At 44.1% G+C, this 14,780-nt stretch overlaps 1 protein-coding gene across 3 annotated transcripts in view; it reads left to right on the plus strand.

Moving 5' to 3' along the window:
• Positions 1-14,780, plus strand: part of Fli1 (Fli-1 proto-oncogene, ETS transcription factor) — a 119,792-nt gene that overhangs the window by 88,379 nt on the left and 16,633 nt on the right. For all 3 annotated transcript variants that reach the window (XM_013511152.1, XM_013511153.1, XM_005378532.2), the window contains exon 5: positions 1,611-1,676. In XM_013511152.1, the coding sequence (XP_013366606.1) occupies positions 1,611-1,676 (66 nt within the window). The remainder of the gene's footprint in view (positions 1-1,610; positions 1,677-14,780) is intronic.

The raw sequence follows: 14,780 nt of genomic DNA on the forward strand, positions 1-14,780 counted from the left end.
ACTTTAAACAAAGGAATAAATGCAGTTTTAGGAAGAAAAGGAGCATATATTTTACATGCAACAGCAACAAAAAGCGGACATCCCTTCACAATGGCTAGACCAAGTGTGGTGCGGTACAGGTGGGTGCTGAAATTTAGAAGACTGTGCACCAGCACTCTAGGATGAAGAAAGTTCAGTGCACTATGCCTTATGTTTAGTTGTGTTCTCTTAGATGTAGTGAAGGAGGGCAAAACTTCTACTTGTAGGATCACCATCCCTCAGCTTCCCAATTCCCAGCCCCACCACCCAATAATGAATGGCCAAGCCCCACCCCCCACCTGTGAAATGTACATAAACCCATAGGCTTTATGTACATAAACCCATAGGCTTTCACAGCAGGAAGGGACAGTGCTAGGTACTTGGTTGTCCTCCACGGTATGACAGACTACAAGCTGCAGGCCAAATCTGGCCCAGCCTGGCCCAGGAACAAAACAAAACAAAAACTAAGAAGACTGTACTTAGTCCATAAAGTCTAAAATATTTACTAACTGGTCTTTATTGAAAAAGTTTGCCAAACCCTGCTCTCATTCAACCCCTTTGTTTTTCTGATGAAGAAACCAATGTCTAGACATGTAAAGTCACTGACGGTCAGCCGGGGAGTTGGTAACAGAGCCAGGACTGACCCAGGTTTGCAGAGTCTCCATCCTGTGTTCCTGCCATGACATCGTGCCCAAACCTTTGGGATAGAGATGTGGCTGCCCAGGAGGGCACAGCCTTGTTACCACACAGCCTTCCCTTCTAACTAGTGCTGACCCAACTCCATTGAGTTACTAAAGTCCCGCAGGATTAACCCCAGGCAAATAGGTTAGGTTAGCTTATTCTCCTCTCCAGGAGTCCTCTGCTCCTCTTTCACTTTCTCCTCCCACATCCCACTCCTTACGCAGTCTCCTACTCTGTGTTGCAAAGAAATGTCTGGGTTTTGACCTGTGATAGCTTTCTGTCACTATAACAAATACCTGAAATAATCAACTAATAAAGAGAAAAGATGGATTTTGGCACAGAGTTTTAGAGACTTCAATCCATGATTCGCCCCATTGGTTTGATTTTTTTATTTTATTTTATTTTATTTTATTTTATTTTATTTTAAAGATAAAAGAATGAAAATATTAACAAATAGACATCCATTTACAAAATAGCACAAGAACAATACAAGCAATACTGAAATACAGACAAGGTGATAGCAAATTAACAGTGATTGTTGTATTACATATTGACATCTTCAAAGTGGTTACTCAGGAAAACAAATATAGACATGCCAGATCGATCAAATAATTAATTATTAACTGTTCCTTTCAATAAAAACATAGAGCTTTGGCTCTGTGGTAAAAGATCATGGCGGAAGCTCACGGTAGAATCACTGTTTACCTAGTGAATGGAGGGAAAAAGAGAAAGAGAAGAGGAAAGGGTCCCACCACCAGTTTCAAAGGTGCGAGTGACCTAGGACTTAGACCATGCCACACCTCTGAAAGGTTCCACTACCACCCTGGGGAGCATGCCTCTAATACACAGGCCTTTGGCAAACATTCCAGAGCCAAACCTTAGCATCACTTGGCCTTCTTTTCCCTTTCCAGGTTCACTGCTGGCCTACAACACAACCTCCCACACAGACCAGTCCTCAAGACTGAGTGTCAAAGAAGGTGAGTCTGTTGTCTCACACACATGGAATGCTCTTCAAGGCATGATGCCATCCCCTCTGTTGAGATTGGGAGGAAGACTTCAGGTCTGTGCCCCAACTTCCTTTGTCACTCGATCCTTTCTAACACACAAAACAAGAAACTGAAGTTTTTACCATGTGTGCCACCAGCTGCAAAGCTATGGGAAAAGAGGTTTTGAAATATTTTGTAATGATTTCATAAAGATATAGCTTGAAGTTAATACTCCATGAAGGAAAATGTGTTGCCCTTGGAATGAAATGAATACTGCCTAATGAAAATTATGGGTTTGCTTTACTGAAGATAAGGAAATGAAGATCTCCAGGATTTGTGGCATGTCCACCTTTTAAGGTATCTTGACAATGCTGATTCATATTAAAGTAATGATTTGAGGATCTGGTTTGGTTTGGTTTGACTGAGAAAGCAAATCATCTCTATAAATGATTTTTGTCCAATGGAGACTTTAGTGAATATCATAGTAGCATTTCTCAGCCTCTTTGTGAAACAGCATCATAAGTTCTGGTCCAGGTACTATGTTAGCTTTTAGGCATTTAAAAAGTGAATACTTATGGTACCTGGTTAATAGAGAAAAAACTTGAACAGATAATTATTAGAAACCGGGGAAGGAGTGAAAAAAAAATCTTCCCACACCAAAAGAAAACTCCACAGAGGAAAGGCCTTTGAGTAGGAGCTTGTGGCACAATAAGATGACAGCAGGCAGCCTTTCTTCCATGGCTCTTTCTCCCTCCCTGTTTTTTCTTTTAAAAGTTTTAACATCTCTCAAAATACGGGATGAATGCAGGAAGCTTAGCTTATGTTTCATGTTGAATAGTGCGACATAATATTTCAAACATACATAAGGCTCATCTAAGGGAGGGGACCATTTGGTTCAAAATCCTTAAGAGAGATGGGGCTGGGGATATAGCTCAGTGGCATAAGCGCCTGCCTGGCAAGCACAAGGTTGTGAGTTCAATCCCTGGTACCACAAAAAAAAAAAAAAGAAAGAAAAAAGAAAAGACAATTATAATCAAAATCCTTAAGAGATCTGGAGAAACCGGAGATGCAAAGACCCTGTGTCTTGCCTAAGATGATATGGTGCATGTACTTTTAAACCTTCATGTTTTCATTTTGCCTCCTGTCATACTTCAGCATGGGCCAGTCCTGTTTCTGCCCTTTCTCCTTTCTGAATTAGATGTATTGAATGGTACCACGAAAACTGATTATATTGACTCATGCTACATTCTGAGCCACACTTGGCCTGAGGACCTACTTTAATGTCATATTGCAAATGTGTATAAGAGAAAATTTAGTTTCATGACAAATACATTGAGACCAGAGCACCCTTAGCTTACTTTGGGAAAACACTTCACCCCTGGGTCTCAGTTTCCTGTCTAATATGGGGGCTGAAACACGTGAGAGCCAGGCTCTGACTTAGCTCTTGGCTTCTGAGGAGAAGTCCAGGAGCCCCAGCTTGGGGGCTGAGGCCCTGTCCACAGCCATTCTGCTTGGATTTGTTTTATATATTCGGTTTCACTTCATTTGCGGATTTGGAAGGAATCAAGAGAGGGAGAAAGAGAAACCACCACTGGAGGGAGAGGAGGACAGAAGGGAAGAAGGCAGATTAAACCTTTGAACTGTTGCATTGGGTTTCACCGCTACAAATTGCAGCCTCCTGGCAACATCAGAAGGAAACGGCGAGGCTCTGGGGCAGCAGAGACAACGGAAGATTTTCTAATATGTGGCTTAAATGCAGGTTTTAGCTTAGAAACTGGTTTAGCTATGTTTAAAAGTGTTGCTCACCAGGTTCTTCCCGTCGGGGGTCTCAGGCCTCAGCCTTCAGCCCTCTTCTCTACCTGTGACCCGCATCCCCGCCCCCTGACCCTTTTGTGTTTGGGGAGTGCATTTGTACGGCCGCTCCCTTATTCAGGCTGATTGGCGAGCAGCTCCTCTTGCTAAGCAGCAGCCCCTCTTCTGCAAAGAATTGATGCCGTATCCAGACAAATGCACACCATGCGGCCGGGGCCCCATTCAGGTGGTATGTGGCATTTATCTCCCCGCATCAGCCCTGTCCTCTAGAGACCATTAAGTCTCGCTTTGCAGGTGCATCTTTTGTCCCCAGTAAAGCTCTCCACTTGAGCAGCCTTGCTCTTCTACGCTTCCCCTTGTGAGGTGGTCTGAGTCTGAACAACCCAGCGTGCCACAAAACAAAGTACATTAGCAAGACAAAGCTCACCAGGCTCCTCTCCCCTCCTTAGCCCCCTCCTCCCCACCTCCATCTCTCTTCTCTAATAGCTATCTCTATTTTTTAATATTAAATGAAGAAAGAAAGAAAGAGAAGACATCATGCAACCTTGGCTCCATCTCCTTTGAATAAGGTGCATACATAGCCCCAAAGAAAATCAGAGTTGGGCAAGAGCACCAGAGCTGTATGTGAGTGTGTGTGAGTGTGTGTCTACATGTGCTCCACAAAGGGCAGGTGCTGGCATTAGACACAAAGAAAAGAAGTTAAGGAGATGATTTCTATTAATGTGTCTTCAATGCCCTTATCAAATTAGAATGCGTTTTTACTTTAAAATAGAGTAATCTCCCTCCTCGCTTGTCTCTTGAAAAAAATGGCTGCAATCTCTAAGGTTGCCCCAAAAATAAGACTAGATTTCAAAAGTTAATTTATAGCAATCTTTAAACCTCTTTACATTAAATATTCTGTAGGTATGGGCTAGACCCAGCTAGAACAGCTGTATTCTTCCCACCACTAGTTATCAAATATAATGCACTTAATAAATTAGCTCACAAGTTATTGTTGCCCATTTACCCTGGCAGCCGCAACTGCTGCTTATGTAAGATTTTGGAGTACATCAGACACATGCTCATGCTTTGCCTGTGAGCCTTGCACCATCCCTAGGAGGGAAGTGAACTGTGGCAAAGGGAAGTGGGTTACTGGAGGGCAAAAGTGTTCCCTGGAACAGCAAGAATTTAGAGCCCCTTGCCTCACTAGCATTGTCCTGTAGAAGAGAGTACAACAGTGGCTGACAGGCTGGGAAGGTGGGGTGGGTGGAGAGGGGTGGAGAGAGGATGGTTAACGGGCACGAAGTCGGGCAGGAGGAATAACTTCTCATGTTCCGTAGCACAGTAGGGTAACTATAGCTGGCAACAAGGAATTGAATTTCAAAATAATTAGCTCAGTAATCCTTTCCAGAGGATTTTGAACACTCTCAGTACAAATAATGTACATGTACAATAATGTACATGTTTGAGGACATGTACGTATATGCCAACTGTCCTGATCTGATCATCGCACATTGTACATATAGTCAAAGTGTCATGTAATACCCAGTAAAATGTACAATTATGTATCAGAGAATATTTTTTAATTTAAAAAAGTCCCTTGTTTCCAAGGCTGATAAGAACAGTCTTCTCCTTTCTAGTTGTCTTTTCATGAAAGTAGTGTCAACTTACATGCAATCTGGGCAGAGATTTGAATTTTTTGTTCTAGTTTTTCCTTTGCTGCAGTTGCCTCTGGGATGACAGCTACCTCCCTAAACTGTTCTCTCCGTCTGAAGATGAGCTCAGACACAGTGTCCGCTTGGTAACATCCTGGGCCCAGACTGCACAGAGAACCCCTTGTAGATCTTTGTGAAATACACTACTGATGCTCTGGGATGGATACTCTCTGACCCTGCTCGTGGGAGATACCTAAAACAGCCGAATTCCTAGAGGAGGAAAGTAAGGGCTGGTTCCTGGGGTGGTCACCAGGAGCAGAGCAGGAGAAGGAAGGGTTGGTATTCACTGGATACAGTTTGAATGGAAAGAAGAAAGTTCTGGAGGTGGATGGTGTTGAGGATTGCACAGCCATGGGAATGCGCACAGTGCCACTGACCTGCACACTTCAAGGGGTTAAGGTGGTAAATTTTATGTTGTGTACACTTTATATTTTACTAAAGCCTGGACAAACAAATAAAGAAAACAAAAATAAAACTAAAAATACTGAAGCTCAAACCGAAACATGAACAATTAATTCCAAATCTCCAGGGCCTTGGAATCTGTTAAGTTCTCCAAGTCTCCATAACCTGCAACCCAGCGGACCAAACCGGCCTCACAGTGCAGAGACCACAAGAGCGAGAGTACAAGAGCCATCCTAGAGCCGTCCTGGTGCACTTAGAGATAACCTGCATGGTTGGCCTTGACCTGGCAAGGCCCCAGATCGTCCTAGACAAGGACCTTTGGTGTATTGAGAAGGCATAGCCAAGCAAAGGGGCTTTATGAGTATAATGAGTTCTTTCCATCATTCTCACTGATGATGTTGGAATTAGTACTGATTTTGACAACTTTACACATCTCAGAAATCCCCTTTTTCTGTGTCCTCCTTTGGGTAACAATCAGACCTAGTGTTGCCCCTTGACTTGGCAGGAAGACACTGAGGTTCTAGAAGTTAAGTGGCCTCTGCAAATGCATAAACATCTGGAGCCAGGGCCTCTGACTCTGCACATCTCCTTCTCTCCCATGCTGCCCGCCAGGCTGCAGACCTGAGTGTGTCTGCTCCAGTCCAGGTCAGAGCTTTTCTTTGTTTTTCTGGCAAACCCTGTCTGGGGCCTCCCCCGTGTGCTCAGCTGGACGAGCAGCGGCAGGCAGGAATCAGCAGATCTCTTCTAAGAGCTGCTTTGCATGCTAAACCCTCATTTCCTTTGCCCCTCATGCCGAAGCTGGTGAAATACCTCAGACTCTCCAAAGGACAGAGGATATTGAGCTCTTTGTTTATTAGCTCCTAAAACTCATAAACCTGCCCAGCACTGGTTGTGTGCTGAATCAAGCCCCCGCATGGTTGTCTCTCAGGACCGATTGCAGAATGAGAACATCGAAAACCAGGACCCCACGGTGGGGAGACTGACTGCCTGCAGGCTCCCCACTGCCAGCAGCTGCCCTGGCTGATGGATGAATGTCTGTCTCCTGATCTACCAGGATGGAGAAGAAAGGAGAAATTAACTTCTGCAGTCTCCATGGTGAAATTCCTAACTGGCACTGAAGACCACGCTAAGGAGAGCCTGGGCTGGGCACGAGTGGCAGCCTTCTGTCCACAGCCCGTTATAGTTTGCTGAGTTTCACATCCATTAGGGTCCTCAGACACACCCTGGTCTTGGTGCAGAGCAGAACTCAACTCCATGTCTTGGGTATTCTTTCCTCCCTCTGGGCTGTTTCCCCCACCAGCATCTCAACATGTTTAATTCAAGCATCTGACAGCATCTTAAACATTCTGTAATTCTTACTACTTTCAGTTTACGCAAGGTAGACATGTATCTCCCATCTCAGAACTACAGCATATGGATGAAGAACACAGCCTTGGCCCTCAGACTGTGATCTTGACCAAAACAGTCGCTTTTTTCTGCCTCAGTTTCCTCTGTATAAAATGAGGAAACTTAGCCAGACATGGTGGCGTGTGCCTGTAATCTCAGCACTCTGACAAGCAAGAAGATTGTAAATTGGAGCCTACTGCTACCAACTTAGTGAGACCTTTCTGAAAATAAAAACAGAAAGGGCTGGGGCTGGGACCCAGTGTGAAGGCCCTGGGTTCAATCTCCAGTACCTCTAAAAAAAGGAGAATTACAGTGTCTCTCAGAGATAGTATAACACTTGTAAATCAGCATGACATGTGACATGCTGATAAATGTTTAACAAAAATTATATTTATAATAGAAAATTATTATTTATAGTGAAATCATAATAGCAACTAACATTGTTGCTGTTAAAATACTAGAATATTCTTGAGAGTTTACCGGATATTAACAGCGTGAAGAATACTATATGTAAGCAGGTTGTGAAAGCCTGCACTGGATACCAGCAGGTCCCATGAAGTAGCCAAGGTGCTTAAAAACTTGTTGAGAGACATCTATGAAATATTAAGGAATCATATAAAACTGGATATAGTTAAATACAAAAATATGCTATAGACAAAAAGTTCTCTAAGGGTAATGAAGGGAAGAAAAAATTGTTAATTCTAAAGCTGAGTACCTCCTCCAAGCTTTTCATATGGCAGAAGAGATTTGAGGCCAGAAAAGGTATGAGCTCAAGCCAGGCCACGCAGGAGACCATTCCCTAATCGGAAGAATTCCAAAATCAGAAAAACTTAAGTCCCAAGTATTTCGAATAAGAGACATTCAACTTATTTAAATATATTTTATATATCGGCAGATGCTACAGGTCACCAGTACGTAATCAGGAATGGACTTAAATTCTGGGAGTCATACCCTCTTCCACCCTGTTTTTACATTTGTTCCTTCATTTATTAAGAATTTGCTTGGTACAGAACACTGGGCTGAGCCCTGAAAAAGGTGAGCTCAGCACCTACCCTCAAGGGGTTCCAGTCAGAGACAGAGGCAGGTGAAGAAGGAAGGAAATACAGTGAGAAGTTGTCTCCACATCTGCCCATTCTCTCCTGCTCTGCACATACATCTCTGCCAGGTGCCTCTGTGATTTCACCAGGGAAGTCATGGGGAAAAATCAAGGCATTGGTAGCTAAGGTGGCTGTTGAAAAGGACAAGGTAGATGCCAAAGAAACCAGTGTGCTTGGGTCTGGGGTACACGTGTGAGGGCTGTGGGGGTGTATCTCCAGGTTGGGTTTTGAGGAAGAGAGCCCAGGCAGGTGTCTGTGAGAGCCACCAAGGCTTACTGGGTGACATGGTGTGAGGAGAGAGGGGACCGCTTCCTCATCACTGGAAGGCAGTTTAGTTAGTTTAGTTATTTCATGGAGAGACAGGAAGTTCAGCAAAGGACCCAGCAAAGGATTTGCCTCAGAATCATCAGAGACAGGGATGAGGGTAGAGCTGACGTGAGACTGGCCATTAGTTTGTAATTGTGCCCTCCGGGTTCCTTTGGCTTCTCTCCGCTTTTCTTTATCTTTGGAATCTTCCCTACCTTTAAAGATGCTCAGGACAAAAATTTTGTTCCTAACCCTGCATATTGTACATACATATGTCCCATGCAGTGAGGGAGAGTGATGTGATCTGAGGCTCAGCACTTTGTAGGGGACTAGCTTTCTGTAGCCTGGTGTGTCCGTTGAGGTGGGGTAGGTGAAGAACAGAGCTCGATGTGGACGTGGGCTGTGTGTGTGTGTATGTGTGTGTGTGTTTGAGTGTATGCGCGTATGCATGTGTGTTTGTTCTGTTTTTCAGAGCAGTGTCGGGGAGATGGCTGAAGCATGTGTGGCTAGAGAAAAAGTCCTATAACACTGTGAGGTCATCCCCTGCTCCTCAGGGGAAGTAAACAGTATCCCCATGCAGCAGGTTGTATGGCTCCATGGACTGTCTCTGTCACCAGCATGTCCTTAAAATTGGAGTGTATGGAGGTCTCACAGCAGAGCCTGCTAAGAGCTCTGTCATGAGGTATTTTATCTTTCTGGTGAAAAACCCTTAATCCATTTTTAGGGAAAGCAGGGATGAATTTTGAATGTGTATGTGTTGTTTCTATGGTCCCAAGGCAAGATTTATGATTATGGAAGAGGCAGTAGCTTTCTCTGTCCCTTTAATTTTTAAAAATTGTTTTTCTTTGAAATTCCAGAGTTAATGTTTTGTCTGCTTTCTATCTGACTCTCTTTGGAGAGTTGCGTAGTTTTTTGTTTTGGAGGGTAGAGTGTTTTGGGTTTTGTTTTTGAGAGAGAGACAGAAAAAGAGGAGAAAGACCGAGAGAGATTGGGGAGAGAGAGAGAAAGGGAGAGAGATTGGAGAGAGACTAGAAACAAAGAATCGTTGTTTAGCAGGCAGGAAACCCCAATCCCGAGGGAGTTCCGCCAGCCAGCCCTGTCCCAGAGTCAGACTCCAGCTCTCGGAGTTCAATTTGACAGCTTGTCTGGGACACTTTCTAAGTAACCATTATCCTTCCTTTCTCTAAGTAAAAGAACTGTTATTCCTTCCCGTGGGTGTGCTGTGTGCACTGTTATTGCACACGTGTGGTTCCACGGTGACAGGAATACACTTTCTCTAAATGATTGGAAACAGTTAGCATGTTTCCTCAGACAAGTGTAAATTTGTTCCAGGATAATGAGGCAAAAGATTTTTAGTATTACAGCACTGCCTCATCAGGGGCAACCTATTGCAGGGGAGGGGGGAGTTTGTGGTGGTGCTATGCATGTACATTTTATCCTTCTGAAGATTCCTTGGGAACATACACAAAGATAGCCACAGTGATCAGTCTCCCTGGCCTCTGCATTGATGGATGGGTGGAGAATCGCATCACCCAGCAGCTTACTGTGGAGGAGCTGGGGTGCACACCACCCCTAGAGTGAGCAGAGGTTGTGGGGGGAGGCAGGCTCAATTAGAGGTGGCCGCCTAGAGTTCACAGGGAACTCTATTCTCTTGCTGACTTTGCCATCAACTGTGAGGGACAATGAAGCAGTCACCCCCTCCTTCCAGGGTGTTCCTAATTTGAAGCCCATCTACTTTGAACTGCAATCAGTCATCTCCTGAGCACTGAGGGAGGCTTACAAGGAGCAGAGGTCACTCAAGAGATTATAGTTCTGCTTCACCCTTTTGGCCCAGATGCCACACAGGACTTTATCAGCTTGAACCCCCACTGAAGACCATCCAACTGTTCTCGTGTGGTGAAAGGCTGAGGACAGACCCAGCCGTGACAAAGTGACAATGCAGGGAAAATGGGGTTTCTGTTCACTGCAACCTTCCTGTCCTTGCTTTTCCTATTGGCCCCCCAGTAGCACCTTCTATTTTCTAAGCATCTACTCTGGGCCAAGAACTTTTCTATTCACTTCACATTTACACTTCATAAAATCTTGTTAACTTGGTATTACTGTTATTATTATTATTGTTCCCATTTTACATATGAGAACACTGGGGCATGGGTCTGTGAGGCCTGTGTCACCAAGCTAGAGTGCAGTAGATGACATATGTTCCTATGAGAGTCCCTCCCCACCCAGGTGGTCCAGTAAATCAAGATGTAAAATGACAACTGCCACTATAGGTGAGCAGCCCTCTGCCTCTGTAAGCTTAAGAGCCCCGCAGTTCTCAGCAGAATCGCCCAGGAAGCACCTAGAGGAGCATGATGGGATGGTGCTTGTGTTAGAAGAAACTCCTTTCCATACTCCTCAAGTGCTCTTCCTACCCCACCCCACCCTTGAGAACCAGGGCTTTATTCCCAACCCGGACTGGAGAAGACCCTCGGCTTCCTCACCCCCAGGGATGACATTTCTTCCAGTGTGGGGCTCTTTCCTTCGTGCTTTGTGCCTTGGGTACCATTCCCAGCCACTCCCGCACTCCCTCTTCAGCCTTCTTGCCTTCCTCAGACATGTCTTTGGTCTTCATGCAGACCCAAACTGTTCTTAGATGCTGCCAGAATAAATCAAAGACAGGCCCCCATTTGCTCTCTGACATTAATGCTAGTGACAATGAACACATGAGCCCCAGTACACCTTCATAAAGGAAAGTGATTTTGTGTAAGCCTCAGAGGCAGGAGGGGAAGTGGTGCAAGGTGGCGATGAAAGGTATTTGGGGGTGACTTGACCCCCCAAGCAGCCTTCAACCACACTCAGCCCCACAAACACTCCCACACTGCCAGAGAGGGGCCAGTGACCAAACTTAGCTCTGAGTGGCTGGACCTCTACGTGGCCTGTGCTAATTTCCCTGGACAGTTCGCACTTGCTAAGTGGGCCTTCCGAGTTTTGCATTCCTAATTCATCTCTAGACTGCGTAATTACTGTTTGAGTCCTGTCATCTCCACCAAGTTTCACTTTGACTTGGACATTCATCCCACTCTAGATGCAAAGCGGAGACGCAGCATGAAATCGGTCTTGATGTAGTTCCATCACCTTTGCCATGGTCTTGCTTTGTCAGGAAAGTAAGAGTGGCCCCTGTTGGCTGTGTGGAGGAGTAGGGTTCCACAGTGCCTTGGAAGGGGAAGGATGAATCCACAAGGGCTCCAGATGACCGCCTGGTGGCCACCTCAGTGTGGAATAGTCCATATATACATTTGGTTTTGTCTAATGCCAATTTGCCTAATGTCTGATTGAGAAATTCCACAACGGGGAGGTTGTTTCGGGGGTACTGGTGCTGGGAAGTATTTCATATCCATTGTTTCCACACCACAGATTCAAGCAGCCACTGACTGAAAATATTTAAAGTGTACGTCTGTACTGAATGAATGCATACAGATTTTCTGTCATCATCCTCTAAACAGTACAGCATGACCACTGACATGGTATTAGGTATGATCTAGAGATGAATTAAAGTGTACGGGAAGATGTGCATAAGTTATGGACAAGTGCTACACCCTGTTGGAGAAGGAGCTTGAGCATCTGTGGATACTGGCCTCTGAAAGGAGTCCTGAAACAAAACCCCGGAAGTTAGCACAAAGGGGCCACTATATTTTTTAAAAGCTTGTTTATTCCCATGCTCATAAACCAAATTCCATCTGCCTACCTGTCATTTGTCTGTATATCTATTATCCATCCATCTATCTAACTACTACCTATTTAGATATGTATCATCTGCCTACATATCTATCATCTACCTTTCCATCTATCTGGAAAGAAAGAGAAACAGCGAAGCTTCTTTTGGGCCAGCCAGGGACGCAGGGGCTCAAAGTAAGTCAAAGTGTAAAAGCATCATTCTTTAAATTTTCAGATGAAAACCTTTCCTACACTCTTGTTATAGATGTAGCAACTTCCTCTCTTCAGAGAGCCCCAATCAGAGGTAATGAAGAGCTTATTTCTCATGAACTGTCATACAGGAGTCTTGAGGTAGTGACAGAGCTGCACTAACCAGGGCATGAGGGGGCTTTTCCTCTCTGATCTCAGGGATTCTTCAGCTTCTCTGTGTGAGGATCAAGAAGCTTCAAGTCTGGATCCTTTTTCAGGCATAATCTAGAAAGAAAGTGATAACATGAAGTGGAGTTATTATTTTATCTGTCAAAACCCAACAGACCGTCAATGCTCGATTCAATTCTACCCACCTCAGGATCTGTTTTCCTGACTCCTGCAGGCCACAGCCTCCTCTTTGTAGCTATTTACGGACCTAATTACAGATTACCCTGTAGTCTCTGATTGTGAGTTTCGCCTGCTTCCTTTCTTCCAGCTCTGGAGATGTTCAGTAAATACTATTGACAGCTGATGAATTCACTGGGAAGAAAACTCTAGTCTTGTCAATTTAATTCAGTATTTACTCAGTCTTCCTCCACTGAGAGGAAAAAAACAGAGAAATTAGCTTCAATTGGCACAGGAAAGATTCACTTCTTATCTCCCATCACTGAGACACTAGGAAAGAATTGTAGCTGTACATCTGTAGAACACTTTGGTGTATTTTTATTTGCATTGTCTTATTTATTTATTCTCCACAGATCCCTCTGAGGACTAAAGGTGCTGTTTGCTGTTATAGGCTTTTACATTTTGGAAGAGCCAATTATGTCTTCCCCAAATACCTACCTTTCACAGACCGCCTAACTGAGAGGCTCAGAGAGGTTAAGTCACTTGCCTAAACTGACACAGCACATACCTGACAGAGTTGTGAAGTGGACTAGTGTTGGTCTCTAATTTAGAGTTTTTCCCTTTGCAGTGAGCTGTTTCCTTGTTTGAAAAAAATTAAAGAGGAATGATGGGATTCCTTCCCACAAAGCTCTTCAAAAGCCCTAATCGTACCACAAACAGTCCTGTGCTTGATGAGAATTAGGTGCCATGCTTCCAAAGAGATGAAAATCACTCTTGGTATAATTTGGAAAAGTCTTTTACCCTAATATGCCTCTGGCCTGCCTGTAAAATAATTATCGGTCGTGCCCAATATCCTAGAGGAGTTTATAGAAAGGCAGTTTTGATTCTATGAGTCATATTTTCAATTTCTATTAAAATTCTTACATGGCCACATATGCTTTCTCTCAGGCTTGGGCCTCCAGGCCCGTGATAATTTGCATGTCTGGCTTAGATAATGTCTCAAGTCCCTTACGGATTGAAACAGAGCCTCTGGTTTTATAATAAGTAAGACCACATTCCACACCTTCCAAGAATGATGGTTCTTTTGCTCTCAACCACTGTGCCTCTTTCTGATATGTGGGTGCGGACCTCGGAGACCAAAGCTTTTCTTGGTCACTTGTCAGGCAAGAAAAACAAAGCAAAACAACAAAACAAAACAAAACAAAATGTTCCCTCGGGATGCCCTCACTTGTCCTCTTCCCCCAAGTGGACTCTAGAGACTTACCCTGTCCTGAAAACCAGTTCAGCCACGGGTCCAAAGACCAATTCTAGGAAGTGTTAAATTCTGAGTTTCTTGAGTGGAATGTCAATTCTAAATCAGTCTGAGCCTCAGACCCCAGGTGGGGAAATCACCTTCATTCTAAGTATACAAAACTGGTTAATTCTTTAATAGACTGTCACCTTTCACTGTCCCTCATGCAAACATCCAAGAGATGCTGCGAGTTTCTTGCTAATTATGCTGTCCTTCTACATAAAGAGATTCTCATTAGGTAAAGAACTAATAAGAATGAATGGCCTTTCTGGAAAGACTTTGATATCAGTATAGGTCAACCAGGACTTTTCAACAGAAAATTGTGGAACCATGTAGAGCTCTATTTTCATCGTATTAGACACATCAAGCCTTTATTCAAATTATACATTTTCAGTTATACTCCCCTCACATAGCTGTCTTTTCTCCTCAGCATTCATCTTCTCATCTATCTTGTAGTTTATGGTTCATTTTGAAAGTAAGCACCATGGAGGAAGAATGTTTGTCTGGCCATTGTATTCTTAGCACATAAATGTGTCTGACCCCACAGCAGCCATTCAACAAAACCTTGAATAAGTGCATGTGTGGTGGGATATGTTAAGTTCAATCAGCTGGTGGGGGACAGGATCTAGTTTTATAGGGAAACAAAGGTGATTAAAACATAGTCTCTTTTTTCTAAAAGGTGCTCAAGTAGCAAAGGAGGTAAGTACACAGAGAATGGCACCAGAAGATTGAACAAGACAAGGAAAATAAATGCAACCAGCAGCCCTGGCCTGCAGAACTCTGAAAGCAAAGGGTACTGAAGCCGACCCTTGTGGCAGAAAAAAAGATGGTCCCCTGCAGGGCTCAGGAGAAGGAAGGCAACGTCACATGAGTATTTCCA

This window comes from Chinchilla lanigera, unplaced genomic scaffold (assembly GCF_000276665.1).
Source record: "Chinchilla lanigera isolate Chin_1 unplaced genomic scaffold, ChiLan1.0 scaffold00011, whole genome shotgun sequence".
NCBI lineage: Eukaryota > Metazoa > Chordata > Mammalia > Rodentia > Chinchillidae > Chinchilla > Chinchilla lanigera.